Below are 23,989 nucleotides of genomic sequence, written 5' to 3'. Positions count from 1 at the left end.
CTCTCCCCGCGCTGAGCTCCCAGCCCGGTGCGCTGGGGCCGCCGGAGCCGCCGCTGCTTTCCGTGGTTATTTTCTGTCTGTTTCCCTGTCTGTTCCGTATCTGACGCGCTGCTATTTTGTTGTGTTTCCTCGCAGAAACGTTTCATTAAGGGCTTGAGGCAGTACGGCAAGAACTTCTTCAGAATCCGAAAGGAGTTGCTGCCCAACAAGGAGACTGTAAGTACATCGCGACTTTACGTAATTTGCTTTTTTTTTTTTTTCCCCTCTCTCCGCGTTTCATCTCACGAAGCTGTTTCCTTTTCGCCCCGATTTCTCTTCAGATAAAGGGAAGAGAAATCCACAAGCAGCCAAGGTAGCTGTTAATTTTCAAGCGCAGTTTGTAGGTCTTAGGGCACGAAAGATGTTACATAAAAACAGTCGTCACGGCTGGACGGAGCCGCCGAGGTTTGGGCGAAGTGTATTTGTGGAGAGCAAATCTAATTTTAAATGCCGACACGACGATGGGATAATACATTTATGTCGCCCAGTCGGGGCTCGAATGGCATCGGGTAATTAAAGAAAGCCTAAAACAAAACAAAACCTAATTGAATCGGGAAGCCTTGAGGTATGTGGCTGTGACCTGCAGGATCGGGTGGTTGTGTTTAACTCTTGGCGTTCCTCGAGTGTGGGCAGGGCTGGAGCTCCTGGGGATGGATCTGTGGCTCATCACTCTCCTGAACTTCCTCAGCCTTATGGATCTGTCATTCCTCTGAACCCCCTGGCCAGGGCCTCCAGGGAGGATGGACAGGGAGGAGTGCTTGACTCTCCTTCAAAGGAGCTTTGGGAAGCTTTGGGAATCTGGTTACTTTTCCACGAAGTTGCCAAAAGCTGCTCTAGAAGCTTCGGTTTCTGTTCTGCAGGTGTCCCTTAGCTGCTGGGAGGGTCTGGCAGAGCAGTTTTTCATGCTTGAGCTGAATTTAGAAGGGAGGTAACTCCGTGGCTATTTTCTAGCAGTGTGTTAGCGATCTGGAAAATGTTTATTTAAAGCCTAACTGGTTGTTTGGGCTGTGGTAGGTGTGGAATTCGGGTGTGCAGTGGGGGAAGAGCTTTACTGTAAATGTATTTTCAAACCTGTCACTTGCTGTAGGATGTTTCCATTCTCCTCTGAGCTGTTCTTGTGAGACAGTGCTGTGATAGCACAATCTTTTGGTGGTAAATAGTAACACTGCATAACCCAAATAGGAAGGGGAGGATGAAACAGTTCCTGGAGTATCTGTGCACTGATTTTGTTGGGGAAGGAAGCTTAATTACTGATCAAGTGTCAGTAGACTTTGCTTTAGGATTCTGCTGGATTTGAGGCATGAAGGCCTAGTGCTGGGAAGGTGACAGCAGAGAGGGAATGCTGAAATAGGATGGATCTTTGCAGCACCTAACTCAAGCAGTGCTTTTCCTTAGAACATCTCCTAAGACAGAACAATTTTAGAACCAATAGATGGAACAATTTATCACCTTAGGACAATTTTAGAACCATTCTGCTGCTGGTGAAGTTCCTGAGAGGCAGAACTACTCTTGGAAGTTCAAATGACAGCAACTCTGAAATCTACTGGGGGTTTATAAATTTCCATTTCTGTTTTAAATATAAAATGTGGGTGTTTTTGTGATGGAGGAAAACATTTTGCAGGTGCAAGGGCAAGAAAAACTAAAGAACAGAGAGTTGGGGCAGGTGTCTGACCCTGTTTGTGCTACTTCAGTTCTACCTTGGAGCTTGGATGTCAGGCCTAGGGCTGCTTAAAAGTCATGCAAGCTGTTTTAAGCCTCATATAAGCTATCACTTTTCAAGTGTTACATTTTGGTTTCATTAGGTTTAATTTTTTTAGTACAGAGAAGACTAAATATTAAGTCTGAGCTGTGGGAAGCAGCGACTCGCTGGGTTTGGGCTCCTTGTTTTAGCCCCTTGTGGTAACTGATCTGCAAATAACCTTTGCCCTACAAGGGGTTGTTTAATCTCTGCTTCCTATTTTTGCCCACAGGTCTCACTTCTGCTTTCTTTTTAAATTCCCAGTCTTTTTCAGCCAGAAATTAAAACAGTTTTGCTACAGTGAGACATTGCAGAATAAAGGCTGCACTAAATATTTGACTCTCCAGCTTTGCTTGTCTTCCTTAAAATGGTATAATAAATAATGTGAATTATAAGACTTTGGAATTAATTTGTCTATATTTTTTCAGCACCAAAATAATTCCAGATACTTTGCCTGCCATTTTTTTATTGCAAGGTGAAGTTAACCCAGTTGCAATTCCAGAAACACTAGAAATAAGGCCTTATTTTCCTCATTACCCACCATGTTAACATGAGGGGAAGCTCTAAAAATTATTATATGGATGCAAAAACACTAGAGCAGCTCCCAAGTTCTGCAAAATGAGGAAATGAGTTAGGGGAATTCTTGGAGTGACTTGGCCTAATAGCTCAATACATCTCATTTATTAAGAGTTTACCTTCCTAGTCACTGAAGGCTGTGGGGAGGGGAGTTAAATCTCCTTATTATCCTGATTTTTCTACAGTCTCTGCCTTTCTAGGCACTTCAGTTCCTACCCCTTGCTCTGGGGGAGAATTCTCCCTAACATCACCCTCAGTTCAGTGGTTGGCACATAGAAATGGTGGAAGATAAGGAGTACAAGAGACACAGAATTCTCTGTGTTTGTGTTAAATCCAGCTGAGGCTGCTGTGCAGAAAGAATATAGAGGTGAATATGACATTGTATTTCTTTCCTAGTATTGGAAGGTGTAAAGTGGCCTCTGTGAGAGATGAGAATTAGGCCACACTGTACTGAGCTTCACAAGTGTGTTAAGGAATGTCCTATTTGAGTTGTGCCTTGACTATTTCCTCCATACTGAACATGCAATATCTTTTAAGAAAACCTTGTGTTACTGGGTGTTTCAACTAGTTTGACATAGTTTCTTGCAATATTTTTTGTTTTTTCTAAATGAATAGCAAGCAAGAAAAAATGCTGTAAGAAGGAAAGTGTTTGTTTAGGTCTTCACTCTTGCAGTTTGTTTCAAAGTGGATGTCCAAGAGGCCTTTCCAGTGGAGATCAGGGTAAATAGCTCTGGCATTTCCTTCAAGCTTTTAGAGGCAAGAGGCACAGAACTAAAATCACATGTTACCTGGGAATGCTCAGGTGGATCAAGGAAAACCAGTAGCTTTAAGTCTGGATCAGCAAGTGTTAAAGCTTCTCATGCTCTGGAGAAAAAGTTCCTCCATGTAGATGAGCCATGACATTTTTCAATCAAACTGCTGAAACTTCCTTGGGTTTCCATTGAACTCTGTCTTAAATACAACTTCTCCTCTATTCCCATGTATTTTCCTTCCTTTCCCCTTCCTCCTGAGTAGTTTTCTCTCAGTTGTAGCTGTGCTTGACTGACACAGTTGATGAACTGCTCTCATTCGGTTCATGCTTAGCTGCACTTCTGATTCTTCTTCATGGTAAGCCAAGAAGTAAATTTTAAAGGCTTCTATGTGACACAAACAGTTTCCATTAATAACTTCCACTGAAATTCACATCTTGGGAGTGGAAGGTACAGAGCTGGCAGCAGTTTCCTTAAGTATCTGATCTGGCTTTAAATGGAGTTTTATTCCCCCCCCAACTCCCCTGATTTGGGATAATTTGCTAAAACTTTGTGATAATGCAGGATTTTCCAAGTATTTAACATTCTGCTCTGAATTCCTGAGGTGATTACGCTGAGCTACTTGAATTTGAGAGTTTTAGAAGCCCCAGCATTGTGATAGGCCTGAGATAAAAGTACTTAAATGTCTCCAAGGTTGGGAATTGACTTAACTGTGCTCTTGGAAATAGCTTAACTCTGTGTTAGCTACTGCAGAAGGTAAATAGAAACGTGGAATGAACTTGAGCTTGTGCAGAGCAGCAATGTCCATCAGAGCAGGAGGAGGAGGATGCCAAGTCATGGTGTCAGTTTGCTGGGATCCAAAGTTCCCCCCAGCCTGCCCCTGTGCTGCTCACTCAGAAACACTTGTGGAAGCCTCAGGGTGCAGTTTCAGTTTGATTGAAGGCCACAGTCCCAGGAGCAGCAGGATTGTTTCCCTCTGGTTGGAATTTCTGCAGGCTGCTCTGTCGGAGGTGGTGTGTGACCAGAGGAGCTCAGACCTCATGGTGCTTACTTGGCTGCTAGAACCAGAGGGAGATGTTTGTGGTCATCCCTTCCGTGGGTCCTAGAGGAATTACCATCTTACACCATCAGATGGTCATGAATTGAGGTTTTAGAACCATCTTGTCTTCCACAGGTATAGGACTGAGCACTTCTGACCTCTCCTACCTATTAGAACTGGGGGTGACACTGATCTGACTATTTTGAGGTTCTCAAATGGCTCTTGTGTTCTTCAGGGCCAGTTTTATGGTAAGGATTGTGCCCTTGGTCTCGTCTGCTTGTCTCTTTCCTTGGCAGGCTGAGGCTCCTCAGTGAGCCTTGCAGAGCTGCTTGCTTAGCAAGAAGTCTAAAAAGAGGACAGAGGATCTTTGTGGAGCCACACAGACTCTGGTCTAATTTTATTTAGAATTTCCCTGTTGAGCACATAGGTATCTGTGGTGTGTGTGCTTTTTGGTTTGGCTGCTGAGCAGGAGATGACAGAGTGCAGTCAAAAGATCTTGCCTTGGGCTGGATGCTCCTTTATTTAGCTTTAAAACACAGTGTAAATAGAAGTTATGAACATCAGCTGTTTTCCTCGGATGGAAATACCTGCACTGTGCTGTATCCATGCCCATAAGAACTAAATATGCATCATTTCTTCAGGAGAAATAGTCTCTTTTCTGATAGTAAAACCTTTCTCTCCAAATTAAACGCTGCTGGGGCTTACCTCAGAGACGAAATAAGCTGTGCTGTGTTAATGTTAGGAGACAAAATGAGTGCAGTGTGAGCTTTCAGCATAAACTTGTGTTTAATTTTAGATTGGGGTTTAGATAAACAATTTTTACTCTTGCCTCATTAATGCTTAATCTTGTGTTACGTAATACACAATATTGGCTTCCTGAGTAGCTCTTAAATATAGTGCAAATGTGTAGTAGCTGAAAGGTCAGTGCAGTTGCCATATGTGCAGGTTGGCAAGGTGTCTCTCCTCTCGGGGGGCAGACTGTGGCAGGAATATCCAGCAGCCTCAGGAATATTTGTCCACAACTCTCCCAAAGGTAAAGCTCCTCCCTCAACACCGTTGTTCAAATAGCAGTTTTCCTTTGATCAAAAAGAGAGGGATAATTAGATGACTATTTTTTTTTTCTGGTCTGTTAGTATCGAGTGGTTCCTCACCCCTATGTTGGCTTTGTAATATTTGCATTTAGTGGTAGAAGCTGTTTGCAGCAGGAACTGCATTGTGGCTGAGCTGTGTGGGCATTATCTCTGTTCTCCTCTCCCCGAGGAAATCTAGTTTATTTGCTGGCATATTCCCCTAATGATGGGATATTAATACAGTGCACAGCCAAGGCATATTATTTCCTGACTTGTCTTTGCTGCAGGAGCATTCAGAAAGGGACAAGCTGTGTAAGGCTTTGCTGGTTGAAAGCTGAACCTTTCTCTTTAATAACTTGTTCTAGGCTGGATGCAGGCAGAGCTGAAATTTTCCATTAGAGTTTGAAGCCACTGCCAACATAAACAGCCACTGCTTCTTTTCATTTCATCCCGCTGGTGCTTGCAGCCTGTGGATCCTGCAGGCAGAGGGTTTGTTCCCGGTGAAACAGGGAGTGTGGGCTTCAGTTTTTAAAGGAGAGCCTGAGACTTTGTCCTTTAGTCAGAGCAAATATCCTACTGGGCTTCAGTCCAGTTAGCAAAGCGGGCAGGGGCAGCAGTTCTTTGCTTTTCCTGTGTAAGTGAAACCATTCAGTCATTTGCATAACAAACTCTTCTGCAGGGAACATGTTGCCTGGTGTTTTTTCCTGTTTTTGTGAGTGTGGCTATCAGAGCTGATGGAGGAAGAGCACATGAATCTGTTGCATTTGAAGGTGAAGCAATGCACTGGGGCAGCTCCCAGTCAGTTCCCAGTGCTTCCCAGGAGCACAGTGGGGAAGGCCAAAGAGTGTAATGAAATGTTGAGTTCAGGTGGAGATACTCCTGACCTGAAGTGGCTCTGACCTGAAGCTGTTTACAAAGGGCTGGTCAGTGTGTGTGTTCACTGTGATTTGCTTTGGGTTTAAAAGTTTAGCTGGTAAACCTATTGCAAATGGCATCGTTTTAGTGGATAATAAAGCAGAAGGTTTGGGAAGGTCTTTAAACAGACATCAAGGTGTAACTCTCACAGATACCATGTTTTCTTCATCTCTAAAGCTGATTTCAGGTGTTGGAGGTGTGCAGAGCCACATGTGTGTGGGCTTTGATGAATGACTGGGGACATCCTCCAAAGACCAAAATACCTTTCTCATACCTCTGCGTCTCAATTTCAGCTGAAGCAAGTAAAACCCAAGAAACAAAGTAATGTGTTTTGGTTTTTATTTGTTTTAAAGCTCTTAAGAGAATAAGAGGATTAATTTTCAATTGTGTTGTTTTCCTTTTGTATTCCAAAGGTAATTTACAGTTGTATCAGCTCAAAGACTGAGCTGCTTGTTTGAGTTTTTTACTAAGAAACACTCGTAGGTAAAGAGCATAAAAGCAGAAGGTGCATTCACTGTGCCAGCTGGACTCTGGGATTGAACATGGGTAATAAATCAGCTCTGCACTCCAGTGGCTTTTTTTTATTATTATTATTTTACATTACAAGATTGCAACTCATTGTTTATTTTTCTCTGAAGGTTTAGAGGAAGGTAGGAGTAAAATATTGTTGCAAGTAAAAGAGAACCATTAGGCAATTGCATTGAGTTCTGTCCAGGAGCCAAAAGGGACAATTTCTGCTTTGTAGAGAGAAGTTTGTAAGGCAAATATAAACCAAGATTATTTGGGTAATTGATACAATATTGTCTGAGTGTTCCTCAACAACTGAGAGAACACAGTGCTGCTCTGGCTCCTCATAGTTGTGTTACACTGCATTTTCCTTAACCTTCTGTTTATAATTCACCATCCTAAGGAATTTTGGTTTGTTTATTTTCTTACTGTGAATTCTTTTCTGCATCTGCGCTGAAGGGTATGTGTGAGTGGTTAAAATGCTTTTGTTCCTCTACAGCTCTGTACTTTTTATTTTGTATTTTTCTTGCCCTGTGAGATCAAGCAGCAGTTTTCTTCTTCTCTGGCAGTTGTCAGATTGTAGCAAATGCTCAGACATCAACCCCATGGTCCTGTGAATTGCAGGTACATAAAACAGGTATATCTTAAAGCATTTGTGCAGCTCATTTTCATGCTTGTGTGTCCTATCCTGGCAAAACTCTTCCATGGATGTCATGCATCAAACTCTTGGTGTTGTTTGTTCCCTATCCAGTTAAGATATGCTTTGAGACATGAAAATGGCTCTAAAAAAGGCTAAAATAAACCAGTCTTAGAAGCAGCTGTGATGTCAGTGGGACATCCCATCCTAGAGCAGTGCTAGCACTAGAAAATTTGGGGTAACTCCTTGAAGAAATGAATGTGTATAATCCTGCCTGGGGTGTGATGTTTGAAATGGCTTAGTAAGAACTACTCTCCAGGTAATCCTCTCTGTGATACTCACTGTGTGTATTTACAGTGTGTGTGAGGGAGAGATTACAGTTTCCGAAGGTATTGCAGCAGTTTGCTTTGAATTTTCAAGTTCAAGAGGTAAATAAATAGACATAGCTTGGACTTGCTGAGAGTTGTGTTCCAGGAGAATCAGAGCAGGTTTTGGTTCCTTAACACAGCCAGACATGAAGTTGTTGCCCAGGCTGTGTGGGGTTCAGTAGAGCAGCCATTTGGGGCAAAGGGTTGTGCACCAGGAGAAAAAAAAAAATCATGTGTTGGCAGAGAATGAACTCTACTTTGAATGTGTCTTGCTGCCACACTGAGCATGAAATTAACTTTCTTCTTACACAACAGATCACTGGCCTTAATCGGTGCTTCCTGCCCCAGATGGCACTGCAAGAATGGTATCTGCTGCCTTCTTCTGGCATCAAACCACCCCCAAATACATTATTCACTCCTAAATATCCTGTAATGTGCTGCTCTGACTGTACTGAGAGAGCAAACAATAACAGCTCCAGGAGACAGATGCACTCGTTTTGTCAGTTTTGTTCCGAAGCAGCTGTAAGAGAGAAGCAGTGGTTGATTACTGGGGTGGGGGGTTGTTGTTGGGGTTTTTTTTTCATGCCAAGAAGACTCCCAGGAATTACACAGATTGTGGAATAAGCTGAGAATGGGGAGTTAATAGAGGCTGTGCCATAGGGGAAGGTAAGGCTGTTTGTGGATAGAACCAGCTCTGTGCTCTGAGAAACATCCAACATTTTTCTGCTCTGTTTGCTTTTGGTTTTCTTTCCCTTTCTGTTTTGTATCTGAAAGGAAAATGCTTACAAGTGTGACAGAATTCAAATTGCCAGGACAGAAAAATGCTGATGATTACTGCTAGGTGATGTTCTTTTGCTTAAACATCTCCTGCTTTTATCCCAGCTGCAGGTTATGGAAGAATTTTGTGCTCAGGTGGCAGGAGGATGACTGTAAGTCTCAACCATAACCCTGTCCATGTGCATGATGGTGGATTTATAGTCAGGGGGTTCCTTTCCTTGCCAGGAGGTGCATTTTGTGGCACCTTAATATTTCCTGGTCCATGGAAAGCAAAGCTCATGAAGCTGTGAAATGCTCAGGCTTTGGGTTTCCCAGTCCTGCTTGTGAGCAGTATCTTGTAAGGATGTGTCCATTATTTGTGCTGCTTGTGCCTTTTCCTTGGAGTGTGAGAGGCTCCTCCCTGTGCTGCCTGTGCCTCTGGCTGTGTCCCAAGGTAGGACTCCATCCTGCTGCTGCAGCATCACATGTTCTGCAGTAAAGAAATTCAGCTCACCTTCACTTCTTGCTTCTGGGCTGGTTAAAAAGGTTCAGGTAGTGCTGCATCAAATGTTGAGTAATCAAAGCAGAAAACCTTTGGCTCCTTGCATCCCTTAATCTTTTTAAATCTTAGAATGTTGCCAGGTTATATTTCCTTCTGATTTAGATCTTTCAAGGTTAAATTTGTCAATTCCCCTTCTCATTGCTTGGGGAACTTGGAAGCTTTGTCTGTTGGGACATGTATCCAAAGGAGGTGGTTTCCTCAGTAATTGCTGCAGTCAAGGACTTGGAGTCTTAAGAAACAGACAAAGTGTTAGGAGATGGATGACAAAATCACAAATGCTGACGGTACTGATGGTTGGGAAATCCTTTCTGGCTCTGGTCATCTTGGTTTTTTGTACACTACCAATCCCCTATACAGCAGGGAGAAATCTGGCACAGAAAAGGTGCTGATAAGTACTTTTATTGCTATGGTGAAACAGATTGTTCTCGGGTGGAACGGCTGAGTTGATCCTCTCTTCCTCCTCCCCTAGCCACACTTTTCTGGGCTCTCTTTTCCCTCCCAGTGCCCCTGACACAAACTGAGTTATTTTGCACGATGCCTCCAGACCCTGTTAAAGAGAGGAGAGCACAGTCAGGTTACAAACCAGCTCTTTCCTCTGCAATCTGAGAAGTCCTCCCTGTTGTTCAGCTCAGATCCTGCTTTATGCCTGCTGTATAGGACATCCCACGGGAACCCTTGATTTATTTTGCTAACTCTGCCCTTCTCTGTGGTTCAGAAACCTCTAATGGGCTGCGAAGCTCTGAGATTTTTGAGCTGAACAGTAGTAGTTTTAAGAACCTCCTGTACTACATGAAAGACTCAGCACTTTGCTCGTGCTGTGTTTTTGGCCTCAGGAGGAACTGACCTCCTGCAAACACAGTTTGTGAAGCTCAGGCATCCTGGGCCAGGGCTGGTTAATGCTCTTGTGAAATGGGGGGGGGAGGAAAAATGTAATGAAACCTCTGGGCTCTGGGCCAGAAGGGAAGATCTGATACAGAGAACGTGTTGCTGTTGCCCTTTGTTACTGCTGAGTTTGATTAGCTTTGTTACTGGTTAAGTTTAATTACAGTTCTTTTTTTAAAAAAAATTTTATGGCTAAGGAGAGGATCTTTGCCAAAACTCTTAAGTCTTTCATTACCTCAAATGCAGTGAGAGGGGAGAAATAAATCATGCACCTCCCCAGCAAACAAAGCAACCAAAAGAAACCCCATTAAACTGTAAACTCCTTGCCCTGTGCCTGCAGCTCTACCACTGTTACTTTTCATCCCTTACTTTCCCTTCCCTGAAGTTTGAGGGTTAAAAATGAATTTAGTTTGTCTACTAAGTTGTTTTCTGCCTGGGCAGTGTTCTTCACCTTTGCTGGTTGTGCTTCAGTAGAGCTTGGCTGACCCCTCTGCAGTTTTGCTGTCACACAGACAACACTTTCTGCACAGATTTTCTTCACTGTAGTACAGTAATAAATTTAGGATGTGTCATGGCTTAGGAACTGGAAGGACGTCATGTACAGAAATAGGAGGATTTGGGTTTGGCCCCTTAGTTTTATTCTACAGAATCTCATACCTTTCAGGTTGAGATGTGTCTAAAAATGTCTCATAAACCTTGCACAGTCTGAGTGCTTACAGAGCATATGGAAACATGAATTATCCTACTTCTTCCCACTGCCAAATGAGATCCAGACTGGAGAATGACTGAGTTGTGTAACTGGACCTTCACCTTGCACTCTGGAAGTGACAGGACAGAGACCTCCCACCTGCACTGCTGTGTTGGAGCTGTATTGATTTAGCAATCCCAGCTCGTGTTCTTATTCTGTGCTGTTTGAGGTGATGGATTTTGTTGTTGTTGTTGCCTGACTTGAGGAGAGATTCCTTTTTTTTGTGAGCACAAGAGCTTCTAAAAAGAATTTGTTCACTGGACATAGAGCTCTCCTCCCTCTCTGTCCCTTGTTACAATCTTTAAAGGTGAGTAACATTTTTGTTTCAGACGAAATCTGTGTCTGAAACTTGTAAGACTTTCAAAAATGATTGCAGTAATTTTCAGCTCAAAGATGAAAAGGAGGAAACTAAAATCCTGTTAGATTTGAGCAATCAGGGAGTTGTAATCCATAGCTATCCAGATGCTTGCAAATCATACATACCCTTGGAGAAGGTTTTGGTTTAGGTGTGTATCTATAATAAAGAGACAAATGGAGGTTGAAAACTGCTGTTGGTGGTAGAGAATGACCTCACTTGCCTCACTCTTAACTGTTTTTTTCCATGGAGCAAACTCTCAGTGCTGCTGAAGACAAATCTATGGGATTTCACGTGTGCAAGGAAAAACCTCCCTCCCATTTCCCACCTCATCCAGACACTTTTACAGTCCTTATCCCATGTTTACACAATCCTGAGTCATGGCTGTGCCATGTTGGCATTTACAAATTGCCACTGAAGTTTCATTGCTTCAGCAATTAAGTAATACAAATCCCTATGAATCACCACTGAATTGCTGCTCTGATATATTTATGGCTGTGCCAAAGCAGCTCTGAGTTTCTGGATTTCTTTGAATTGCTGAAGTTTTGCTTTGACCTTTTCAAGGAAACTTAGGTAGAAAAGAGCTGGGAAATGTTTAAAACTATGTTTTGCATCCTGTTTGTCTGTCTTAGTTGTCATCTCTGAGCTGAGAATGTGGATGGAATCCTGCAGGCTGGGGATAAACAGCTTTCCTGGTGCACTGCTCAGTCTGGGTTTGTTGTTCCATAAAGGTCATGTCAAAATGAGAGGAAAAAAAAAAAACCCAAACGAAACAACAAACCCAGACTAGCAGAGACTTTGTATTTCAGGAAGAAGAAGTTCTTTGGGCTACTGATTTTTCAGATATTGTTGCTTCAGTCTCTCTCCAGGAATAGATCCTCTGTCCTTCAAGACTGAGAAGAGCCCATTGTGTAACTTACTTCCCAAATACTCTGTTGTCAGCCTCCTGCTGTTGTAACTTCAGAGTAGTAATGCTCTGCTGGCAGTAGGAAGGCTGTGGAGGAGAGGAGTTCCTTTAATTGGGATGATGTCTGTAGTAAAGTCTTTGCAGTTTGAGCAGTGCAGGAGCAAACACAGCTAGTGGAAACCCAGTGCAAGAAGACTGATAGATCAGGTTTGCTCTGACATTTCAGACCTGGTTGTCCCCCCATGGAAGGTTGGGGCTGGAGGGAGCTGAGCTCCCTAGGATCATCCATCTGCTTTTATTCCTCTTCTCCTCCACTTCCCAAGGTCACCTTCATCTGCAGGATAAAATGGGGATTTCCATTTCATTGCATCAGAAGAGTTTTTAGAGGGCAGCAGGAAACTAAGTTAGCTGCTGCCAGTGCTTTGTTGCCTCTGTCTTATTTTGCCCTGTCTCCATAATAATTGATGTTGACGTTGCTCGCTCCAAGCTGCTGGATGGATTCCTGGCAGCTCAGCTTTCCTGCTCCTCAGGGATCTCTTAGCCATGGGATTTCTGCCCTCTTGAGATGCAAACACTGAAAAAAGAAGTTGCAGGTACCTGTGTCTTGGAGCAGAAACAATGTGCACCCTGCAATGAATTCATTTAGTAGGTTAAAAACCCTTCTTGTAGGAGGAACTGTGTGAAGTGATTCCTCCTGAGTCCTGGAGCCCTGCACACCTCAGTGCTGAGAGCTCTGCACCTGCTCTGGATCCTCCTGGAGTCCTCATGGTACACATTTTGCTAAGCCTGATGAGGAACCAAACCACAATAAAAACTGCCCAGTGACCCACAGCAAAGGCTTTGCTGGGCTGATGGACAATGAGTGGTTTCAATTATGAGAGCACTTTGCAGTAGCCATGTGTGTGATGGATTAGGGAAACATGAGTAATACAAAACCTGTCCTGCTGCTTTGTGTCTCCAGGTTTTCCTGGAGGGAGGCACAACTGGGAGCTGGTCGGGTTAGCAACAGCTTCCTGCTGGGGAATGCAAGTTAGGAAGGTCTGGGTGGGTTTAAATACAGAAAAAATAGCAAAATAAATACACACAACCACTGTAAGAACTTAGTATTTGGGTTCAGTTATGTGTTAGTCACATATATATGTATTTCCACTTTTAATATGCCTTTGAAAATGTGAATTTTTCACTTGACGGTGGAGGAATTTCTGCTTAGTTGAGCTCTCACTATATGATGTTCCTCTGCTCAAGGTAATTGTTTGCTGTGATTGACTGGAAGGGAAGAATTTATACTAGTTGTGGGTTTGTTATTTTTCTGTTTGGAGAGTTTTATTTGTTTCTAATCTGCAAAGGGTTGTTCTTCGCTTCTGCTCCCTCATCTCATGCTTTTTTTCATGTTTTAGTGTCTCTCTACCTTCTAGTTTAGATGCTCATCCCCATCTCAGAGGAGTTTGAGGTTTTGCAGTGCTGCTCTGCTCTGTGTCACTCTTCAGGGAGGCCAAACCCATTAGGGGTCACACAAACTCCACATGAATTGCTGTTGGTTTTCTCTCCTGGTGTTGTCTCATATCTAGATGCTTCAGAGTGGATTTAAACTCTGACTCCTTGAAATACTCTGCTCCCCCAAGATGAATATTTGCTCCTTGGGATATTTCCAGCTCTGGTGTCGCTGATACTTCAGACTGAACATGAACCAGTGAGTTGGAAGTGAAGAATTCCACATCTCACCTATGCCAAGTCCCTTTGCAGCCTGGGACACAGCTCCCTGCTGTGTGCAGCCTGATGTTCGCAGGCACTGAGCTGTTGGTGATATTTTTACATGGTATAAAATAAGCAATATAAAAACTCTTACATGCCTGAGTGGAGTGTCAGGTGTTTGTTGAGCCTCTGGAGTGTGTTTGGGTATGAAAGATTCATGTAACCTTTTAAAGAGATGGGAGTGAAAAACAACATGATAGAAAACTTCCACTGAGTGATTCCATTTTTACTTTTTTTTAGTGCATCACTTTCTATATTTCCCTTTTAGTTTTTCCTATCAGCAGCATTTGCATGAAAACATCTGTCTTCATGGACTGCTTTTGTTTTATTCCCACCCAAAGATGCCACTTTTGGTCATGTTTGCAGGACTGAGAGCAGTGTATAGACACAGGGAATCCTGGTCATCCTCTGGGATGTGGGAATGGGCTGAATTCCAGACTGGGATTTCGCATGTGAGCAATAGAAACAAAGAAATAAAGAAATTACTCATTTTTCTTACAATACCTACAAGGATGGGCCAGAAATAAATGATCTATCCTGGTACTGTTACTGTGATTAGTTTAATAAGAGGTGAAGTGAATTACAGAACAGTACAGGAGACACTCAGAACATCCTCTCTGCTTATATGTGGGTTGATCTAGCACAGGAAAGTGATTTTTTTAATGGAGAAAATAGTGTTTGTGGTCTGTCTGTCATGTGCCACAAGTTGTCTTTGCCTCAATCCATGTTACTGCAGGGTCTCAGCCTTGCTTGGGTCATTGGGTGGATTTGCAGTCAGACAGGAACTCTTCTCTTGAGTCTGTGGCTTTTTGCTGCTTTGGATTTTCCTGAGGGGTTTGTGGTGGGTGGAACAGGCTGCTGGCAGCTGAGAAACTGGGCAGACAGGTAGGGAAGAGTTAAGCAGAAGAGAAAGGCTGTTGTGATGTGGCTGTTGTGTAACTGGAGGTGATGAATTGTGAGGAGCAGCAAAGCCTGGAAGAGCTGAGGTGGCTGTCACGGCCTGTGTGACTCCTAATTGATGGAGAAGTGCACACTGAGCTGAGAGCATTCCCAGGTTAGTGAATATTTCATATGGAAAACACTGGCATTCTGCATTTAGGGAGGCTGCAAAGATACCAACCACACAAAGAACGTTTTTCTAGCACTTAGCTGTAGAAAGAACTTCCCTTTCATGCCTGTTGGCCCACACCAAATCAAAGCATCATGTCTCTGACTCACCAAGTCACTGTTCTGATGAGGCATCGAGTCGTCACCTGGAGCTCAACAAGGCCAAGGGTTCTGCCCCTGGGTTGGGGCAATCCCTCTGTCACTGCAGGCTGGGGATGAATGGGTTAGAGCAGCCCCGGGACAAGGACCTGGTGCATGAAAGATTGGGTATGATCCAGCAGTGTGTGCTCACACCAATAGCTTCAACCCTCTGTAAAGCAGATTGACATCATCTCCTTGTTCTTTCCTTGGCATTCTCTGGCTTGGCAAGTCCCTCTGAGTGCTGTGAAATGGGGTAACATCTCAGCCTGGTCTGTGAAGGTGCTGTGGGGATCAAAGCCCTTGAGGTTTGGAGAGACCACTCCAAAGCTTGGTTGTAGGAGAAGCTTTGCAAGGACTTGGATGGACAAGGAAAGGAGAAGGGTAGGAGCTGGGGGATTCCCAGAGTGATTCATCCTATGTCAGCATGGCCTTTCCAGGCTGAGCTTTTACTGCAGGTTTGATGTGATGGGGCAGGACACAGAGAAACCCAGGAGTGTTCAGTGTTTACAGGAAACATTACTGGTGTTTTGCTGAGCCTGTGGTGGTTTGCTGAGCTTGGCCTGAGCCCAAGCTCTGTGTCAAACACTGCTCTTGTTTCACAAATCTGCCACAGTTACAGAGAAAAAGGAGAATGTGTCTCCACCAAGTACATGGTTGGCACTCCAGTCTGCATACATACACATGGCAGTGAAATCAGTGCCCTCAACATCCATCCTGAGCTTTTCCCAGCCCTGAGCTCTGTCACTGGGGCTCTGCATCTTCCTCAGGGATATTTTTATAGCTCAGGGTTTTGCTGTAGTAAACCAAACCCACAATGAAATCCAACTTTCTTAAGAGATGAAAACTGCTGTGCTTTGACTAGGGCCACAGGTTGGTTGGTTGATTTGCAGGGGGAGAAACTGTTCCAGAAAAAACAAAGGTGAGAGGGAAAAACAGAATGTTTGTGGCTGTTAGGGATGGAAATGTCCTGTTGAAAGTGCAGGATGGTTCTGTTTGCAGACACAGCAGTGTTTGGGTTGTTCTCTGGGAGCAGTGTGAAGATTCCCCTTTGAACAATTCCAGAAGCTTTGTGGCTGCAGCTCATCAATCACTTAATAACTGTTTGTGCCTTTAAGAGCCACAGGAGTGGAAATACAGACCAGACAGCTTGGCTTTCTCTCAAAGGAGGAGGCCAACAGGTATTGATAGAACATCTTCTTTCATGTTGTTTTGAAGTTCCCCATTCTGAGTGCTTCTCTTTTGGTTTCTGACACCTTGGTGCTGTGTTGAATACAAGCTCTAATTAAACTGATCACTCAGTGCCTGGTGGTAGGCACCAGCGTGCTGTGCCTGTTAGACATGGCAGCAGGGAATCCATGGTGTCACATTCCCTGCCTGTGGAATACCTGATCAGTCAGTCTCTGTGTTTCCAAGGCCTGTTGGCATAGTCTGACTGAAATAGTAAAGAACTTCTGAGCTCGTGTTGATGCAAGTGTTTATATGATGAGAGCCAGAGCTGTGCCATGGAGGGGTGGGAGAGGGGGGTCTGGGCTGAGGGGAGTGTAGCAGGACCTGTCAAGCTTTGTTGGATATATAACTATCATTAAATAGATTATATTATCTATCACTATTTATATGTCTGATATATAACTTTTGTTACCTAGTTTTGCATAGCTAATAAAACAGTAAAGGAAAGTCTTCATCTCAGTCTTCAGAAGATGACTGACTGGGTAAAAGTGACATTTTATTCCTCTTCATCACAACTGTCTCCATCTCTACTTCCCTTGCAGAATAACTCAGGAAGGCAAGTAGTGACAGCTCAAGTCCAGAGCTATGGAGAGGGAAATAAACCTGACTTTGTTTACGGGAGGGAACTGAGCTGTTCTTGGGGAGTGAAGTGAAATGCAGAGATGTGTTTGGGGGAGGCACAAAGGCAGCTCTAGAACGAGCTTGTCAGGCTGCTGTGAGGGAAATGCTCCTGGAGTGGCAGGCAGGCAGTGTGACAGGGCAGTGCCCTTGCTGACAGCTTCCCTGGGCTCTGCACTGCTTCCCCCTGGCACAGGAATGCAGGGCCAGGCTGACCCAGGGGATTGCTGAACCTGAAGATGTGTTGTCACAGATAACCAGCGCTCACATCGCTCTCATCACCAGATCAGACTCCATAATAAAGCTCAGAAGGTCTATAGCCATTTATTTGTTCCTTAGCCAGTACTGCCCTTCAGCTCTAACAGCTCCTCTGTCTCCCTGGTGGGTAAGTGCACACAGAGCTGCAATTCTGGGTAATAGGAATTGTGCACGACCAAGGAGATGGAGATGTCTGTTCCAGTGCTGCAGCAGTTTATTGCATCCAGCAGGGCAGAAGCTGAAATGTGCCCAACCTGTGAGAAATAGCTGTTGAAAGGTTTGTTGGCCTAGTGGTGTGAATCAGAGCTCTTGAGTTTCGACATCTCTTGAGTGTCAGTTGATTTTGGTGTTGATGAAAAATGCTATTGCTTTAATTTCCTTCTTTATCACACTGCTTTCCTTCCCTGCTTACACAGCTCTTCTCTCAGTCAGCATCCCTGTGAGGGGCATGGGAGTAACAGGGATAAACTGAAAGAGGGAAATTTAGGTTAGATATCAGGAAGAAGTTTATCCCTATGAGGGTGGTGAGACACTGGCCCAGGTTGCCCAGGGAGGCTGTGGCTGCCCCAACCCTGGCAGTGTTCATTCCAGGTTGGATCAAGCCTTGAGCAACCTGCTCTGGTGGGAGGTGTCCCTGCCCAGGGCAGGGGGTTGGGGCTGGATCATCTCTGAACTCCATCCCAACCCCTGAACATACTGCTGTGAGACTAGGATTTGTAAAACAGGAGTCAGAGCCCTAAGTCATGCCCCAAATTACTGGTGCCTCTTTTTTTTTCTTACCCCTAATTGTGGGGATCAAATTCACTTTCCAAGGGAGCAGTTGGATTAATTCTTTCAGGAGACACCAGAGCAGAAGAGAGATGTAAAGAATACCTATAATACCATATAGGGATTATAGTCAGCTACAATGAATTGCTCTTTCTAATGCTGCTTTACAACTCTTAGCATTGTCTTCTAGTTCAGTTTTGCTTGCTAAGGGTTTTTTTTCCTGACAGAAAGAATTTGGGACCGGAGGGAAGCAACAATAACTGAGGGATAAGCAGCTTACGTGGCAGTTCTTTGTGGTTTGGGGGGTGGAGGGGCTGCTTGATGTCCTGCTTCAATGTTCTTGTCATCCCTTGCTCAGATAAACAGGAAGACACATAAGTACCCCTCAGCCCTCCACGTCTCAGCTAGAAAATCTACTGGTTTAGAGAAATGTTCTTGGAGAGCAGTAAAAGGAAAACAGCTGTTCAGGGACCAGATCTGAGAGGAGCTGAGTCTGGTTAAAATCAGGGACTTGGTCTGGAAGGTTTTGTTTGTAAGTTGGTTGCTTTGTCCATAACTCAAGCAGAGCAGTAACCTCCCCAACCCTCTGTTTATGTGTGAGTTTGCAGTGATAAGCTGATGCTTTGTATGAGTTTAGCTGATCCTTCCCAGGTGTCAAATGGATGAATTTCTTCCTCCCATCTGGCTTGCTCAGGTGTTGGACATCCTGTGCTAGAGAGTTTGATTAAGATGTCAAATTCTGTCTGTCTTCAGCATGAAGTCAGGGGGAGTGATAGTTTTCATCATCAAATAACCACCTGTGAGGACTTCTAAAAAAAAACAAAAAGGCATGGAAAATAGTTGTTCCCAGGGGATTCCATCTCCCCATTCCTCATTAGCTCTCAGGATGGTTTTACAAAGTTTATCTCCTGTGTAACTTTGAGTATTTTCAGGATGCTGCTGATTGGAACATGGCTTTATCAGACTAAACTGTTAAACCCCAGCAGCTCCCCCAGAGGTCAGGAGCTGCAGAGGGAGGAAGCTGTGTGTCAGGGAAGGTAGTGTGCACGTTTGACAAGCCAGGCTTTGTGTGATTCAGCACAGATGTGCTTGGAAAAGCTAAAACATCTGGTGCAGGGAAGTGTGGAATGCAGGGCCGTGGGCAGACATCAGGAGCCTGGAACAGGCAAAACTGCAGTGCTAGTGGTTGTCCCAGGACTAGGTGGAACTTTAGTTCTGATTTCTATATTTAAATCAAAGCAGTTAGAGAATATGACATCTGAGAAACAACTCTTCCTCACCTTTTTGCCCTGTTAATAATGGAAAATCTAATCTAACGTTCAGAATTTGCATTTATTGCCTTGTTTTTGTGGTATCTTATTTTCTCAGTGCCCACTGGCTGCCCAGGAAAAGGGGCTGAGAGTGCAGAGCACAATGCAAGTCAGCTGTGTTCTTAATCCAGAGGCAAAATCCCACTTTCCAAAGGCATCAGGGGAATAAAAACTGTCTGACATCATGGGGATGGAGTGAATCCTACTGAGAATGACACTGGATTCCAGTAATAGAATATGACAATAATCAGATTTGTTTTGAAGCCTGGCAGTGTAATATATTCTAACTTAACCTGGGGAAGCCCTGAGACAGTTTCATACAAGGAAGCAAAGAGCAGCTCTAATTAACAGCAAAGCAGTCCTTGGTGGCCCATAAAATGTAGGATTTACACATTTAACTGTTACAGAGAAGCTGCAGCAACTCGGGGATTGGAACTCTTTTCCAGCCCATCCAAGGTGCCCCAGAAGTGTTGAGTGATGATGTGTGTTCCACCTGAAATGCTTTGCCCACACATGGACCAGTTCATGACTTTCAAACTGGGGCTTGGAAAATAACTAGAAACTTCTTTGGTGAATGTCAGAGGCTCCAGTGGCTTCTCAGGTGAGCTGAGCTAGGAATGTGCATTGCAAGGGGTAAGCACTTCACCATGAGGAATCATCTTCTCAGATCAGCAAGAGATATCCATCTCATCACTGGGGGAATTTCCAGCTGGACAGAAGTGGAATTTGCTGAGCAGTGGAATGCTTGTCTGGGTTAGCTACTGCAGAGTGTGAATGTGGAGGGTTATTTTCTTTCTCCTCCCCAGTATTCTAGTGGGAGAAAACCCATTCTGCTGAGCTCAGAGTCAATGTTTTCCATCATCCCTTCACTCTGTGTCTGTGTAGGATTGCAGTGATTTCAAATGCCAGTTCACTGCAAGTGGTTTGTTTTAATCACCAACTTGCATTATTGCTGTGAAGTAATCAACTAACAGAACCAAAAACCTCACAGTTATAACACAAGAAAGGTTTCAGTCAGTATAGTTTGGTTGCATTTATAAATTGGCATCATGCAATAATCAAAATACTTTTCAAGCAGGAAAACTTTCTTAGTAATTCCAGGCCTAATTTCAGTTGTTAGGAGACAAATGAGTATCTCTACACCCGACTGAGGTGCAGGGAATTAAGTTCCCTGCTGAATAGTAGAGTTGAATTTTTAATGCTTTGTTTAAACTGAAATTATGAAAGTGGAAAATGCTGTTTGTTGTTTGCAGTGTCCCTTCCTCATGCACACACACAAATTGGCCTTTAATTCCAGTGGATTTGAGCAGACATGCAAACCACAGCAGCAAACAGTGTAGTTGGCAGATAAGTGACCAAAATCTGTCAATATTTTTTTGATTGGTTTGAGTAGCTGATTGTACTTGAGCTGATTCTCAGCCCCTCTATAAAATCCAACAAGCAGAGATTCCTTCAGCTGGGGCTGAAGGAGCCTTTCCCATTCCCTGGCAGCCATTCCATGCTGCCAGCACACAAACAGCTTCTTAACAGTCCTTTCCCAAGCTCAAAAATGGATTTTCCTCCCAGCCACTGTCATTCAATTATCACCTCAGGAAATGCACAGATAGAACTGATGATCCCTTTAAACCATCCTGCAGTATTCCACTCCTCCCATCCTTCATGTCTCTGCTCTCTCCAGTCATTAAATGTAACATTGCTGATGTATATTTTATAGGGTGACCCTGAGTGCTGTCGCTTTGAGGATGTGCAGAGATAAGATTGTGCATGTAATGAAGGGCACATAAATAGCAAAATGTTTACAGGGTGGAGTGTGGTGCTTGGAACTGCTTTATGGCTCACTCATCCATGCCCACACGAAGCAGCACCAGTACCTTTGCTTTAAGGAGTGAAAATGTGATGTCTTTTAAGCACTGAGAAAGGTATTGTCAGGGTGTGCAGCCACTAGCAGTGAAATGGGGTTTGTGCCACACCTCAACTGCAGCAATATGCAACTAAGAAACTTAATTACTGAGCTGGTGCAAAAGGAAAGTGCAGTTCAAGGGATGAAGTATTGGTGCTTGGCACCTTCATGGAGAAAATCCTTGTATGGTGCTGCCAAATTCTCCACGTACCAGCAGTGATGGAGTGGAGAAATGTATGTGGAGAGGGAAAGATGTGATGCTCTACCTGGAAAGCTTTCCTGAATACTTTGCATTTAACTTCTCTGAGTATTTATCTCACTCCTCAACCTGCTGTGTGAGCTCCAATATTGAGAACTCCTAGTTAACAAGAGACTGGCAGGGAAAGATGCTGCCTGGAACAGCTGTGAACCCCAGGACTGTGATGTGGGTTGGAAGATGTCTCTGGCTCGAGAAAATAGCCACTTCTGCACCTCTGCAAAGGTATTTCAGCTTTATTCTTCAGAACCACACTGTGCCTGATTCCCTTGGCTCGTGTGTGTGGTGTTAGGGGTGAAAGCATCACATGAGTGATGCAGAGTTGGGTTCTGGTGGAATGGGAGACCTGCAGGGTGGGCACTGTGCTGGGGCAAAGGCTGGAGAGGAGTGTGGAAGACAAGAGGTAGAAGGTAAAATAAATTACTGAGTTAAAAGCAGTCAAACCAATCAGGATTTCTCACCTCCAAATTGCTGTAATGTAAGTTGCTAAGGGGAACTGAGTACGAAATCAACCCTTGAGAAATGTGCAGGTTCTTCAGTGTTTTGATAACCTCATGACTGATCAAGCACCAGAGATCCCTGTGGGCTGTACCTGGTGACCCTGGCAATGGTTGCCCAGTCCTGGAGAACCATCAGGGCCACTATTAAAGTTAGGCTTTAACAATTAGTAATGGATGCAGCCAACAGCCTGTGAGTTCCTCTGGGGATTGGGAACTCTGTTGATTAACAAAGAAGAATCTCTGGAGGAAGAAACCTTAATTACAAAAGCTTTCTTTTCATTCTGGCATGATGTGCAGCTGCTGAGAGGGTCAGCAGCTTTTAGCTGTGGCTGAGGCTAAAAACAATGCCCCAGTGTGCTCTGCATTTGTTTTGCTTGCAGAACTGTTAACACTGGTACTTAAATCCCTAAAAATGGGAGGGGAAAAGCGTTGTTTGCACAGAGCAGAAACTGAGAGTGAGTACCATAAAATGGTCATTATTTCCCACCAGTCTGTGCAACCTTAATTGTAAACACTGCAAAGATGAACAAATCAACTACATGAAAAAGATGAATCTGATGTGACACAGAGAAATGGGATTGGTGTTTTTTTTCAGGCTGTAGACAACAACATTTAGATTTCTCTGTGGTTTGCCAAAACCCATAGTCAAGGGGTAGGAGTGAAACAGATATCCAGTTGTAAGGAAAAGCAGCTTGAGTTGAGGGCAAAAGGAAAACGAACTGTTGAACACTCAGCCAGAGCTAATAAGGATGGATAAGCCTGTCCAGTAGGCCTGGGCTGGAATGATGAAGGAATTCCAGAGCCTGTCACTGCTGGAGCTGCTCACACAGTCCGAGGTTAATCGGCACAGTTGTACTTCCCACACAGGATTGATCTCAGCCAATTTATAAATCTTCTGTCTCTTTGCTTCTCCACACTATAAATCTTCAAAAGGATGTGCTGAGACTTAATTTGTAAAAGCTCATTGCCTTTGTCATCAAATGGAAGTTGCTGTACAGTGCTGGAGTGTTGTGTTACTGCAGATAGTGTTTGTTCTGAAGGAGATTATGTACATCCAGAGTGTGTTTCCTTCTTCTTCTTGGCCTTGCAGTCCCTGCACTGACTCTTTCCTACTAGTGATCCCATTATTCTGCACCTCTTGCCACTTCCAGTTCCTCAGTTCAGGAGTTGGGTTTAGTTTGCACTGCCTCATTATGGTGCAGAATTAGTAGTAGTAGTTAAGAAAGGCAAATATATTCTCCTGGGGGAATTGCAGAAGTGATCTGTGTGTTGAGCTAACATGCACAGTGAAATTATTTTAGTCTCTTCACTGCTTAAGGTACTTTGGAGTGAATTCTTCAGGTTCCAAGCTCATTTCAGCCCTCTCAGGAGTGCTGCAGTTTCAGGACCTGTGTTAGGTCTCTGAACAAAAGCATCACTTGCAGGAGATAGAAGCTCTCTCTTTGGTCTGCAGAGGACTAAGCAGGGTACCAGTTACTCAATTAGCAGAAACAATTAGAAGTCATAAAGCTGTATCTGATGGCAGGTTTTTTCCACAACAAAATGAAATCCAGCAGATGCAGATGGAGCCTCGGCTGGGTTCCCAGGAAATTCTGTGGCTGTTCCTGTGTTGGGAGTAAATTAGCAGCAGAAAACTCCAGGAGTTAGCCTGGTTTTCTTAAACACCTGTCTCCTCTTTTGATTCCCACTTGGCCAGCCTGTTTGCCAGGAATCTCAAATAAAAAGGGAAAACAGGGAGCTTACCTTGCTGTGTGCAGAGCAAGGAAACAGAGGGTGAGGACAGCCAATCTTCTCCTGAAATTGTAGGTAGAGTTTCTAGCAGAGGCTATGGAGAGAGGGCTGTATTGCCACCCAAAAGATAACAAATGGCCAGAGGAGCTGCTAGATAAAATTCCTCTGCTTCTAAAATATGCCAGGGACTGAGCTCTTCAGGGTATTCCTTAGAGAGCATCCCACGATTTTTAATAGGTTTTTGTAGTGTTAAGTAAAATACTGCCTGTTTTTTAAAAGCTTCTCTTAAAGTCCCAGTAATGTGTTGGGCTGTGCAGGATTCCTGTGCACCCAAGGTGGACATTAATCAGTGCTACTGAACAAGCTGCTGAGACTTACTGCTTAATTAGAGCATGTGCAAACCTATTCGTCATGGTTGGCAGAGGCACAGACTGAGCTGCACAGGTCCAACTCTGCTGAGCTGCTCTGCCCTGCCCTGCTGCATTTCTGCAGTGCTTTCAGCTTGATCAGACCGAAAGTTCCAAATTTTCCTCTCTCTGGGTCCAGGCCCATAAGGAAGAACAGCCATAGAAT

At 44.0% G+C, this 23,989-nt stretch overlaps 1 protein-coding gene across 1 annotated transcript in view; it reads left to right on the top strand.

Moving 5' to 3' along the window:
- Positions 1–135: 135 nt before the first annotated feature.
- Positions 136–23,989, top strand: part of LOC103798742 (arginine-glutamic acid dipeptide repeats protein-like) — a gene marked incomplete at both ends in the record, with an annotated part of 36,813 nt that continues 12,959 nt past the window's right edge. Inside the window, one exon of the mRNA XM_009071023.1 lies at positions 136–216. Coding sequence (XP_009069271.1) covers positions 136–216 — 81 coding nt within the window. The remainder of the gene's footprint in view (positions 217–23,989) is intronic.

The sequence above is a fragment of the Acanthisitta chloris genome, unplaced genomic scaffold (assembly GCF_000695815.1).
Source record: "Acanthisitta chloris isolate BGI_N310 unplaced genomic scaffold, ASM69581v1 scaffold20573, whole genome shotgun sequence".
In the NCBI taxonomy this organism is placed as follows: domain Eukaryota; kingdom Metazoa; phylum Chordata; class Aves; order Passeriformes; family Acanthisittidae; genus Acanthisitta; species Acanthisitta chloris.
This window is presented reverse-complemented; position numbering and strand designations above follow the sequence as displayed.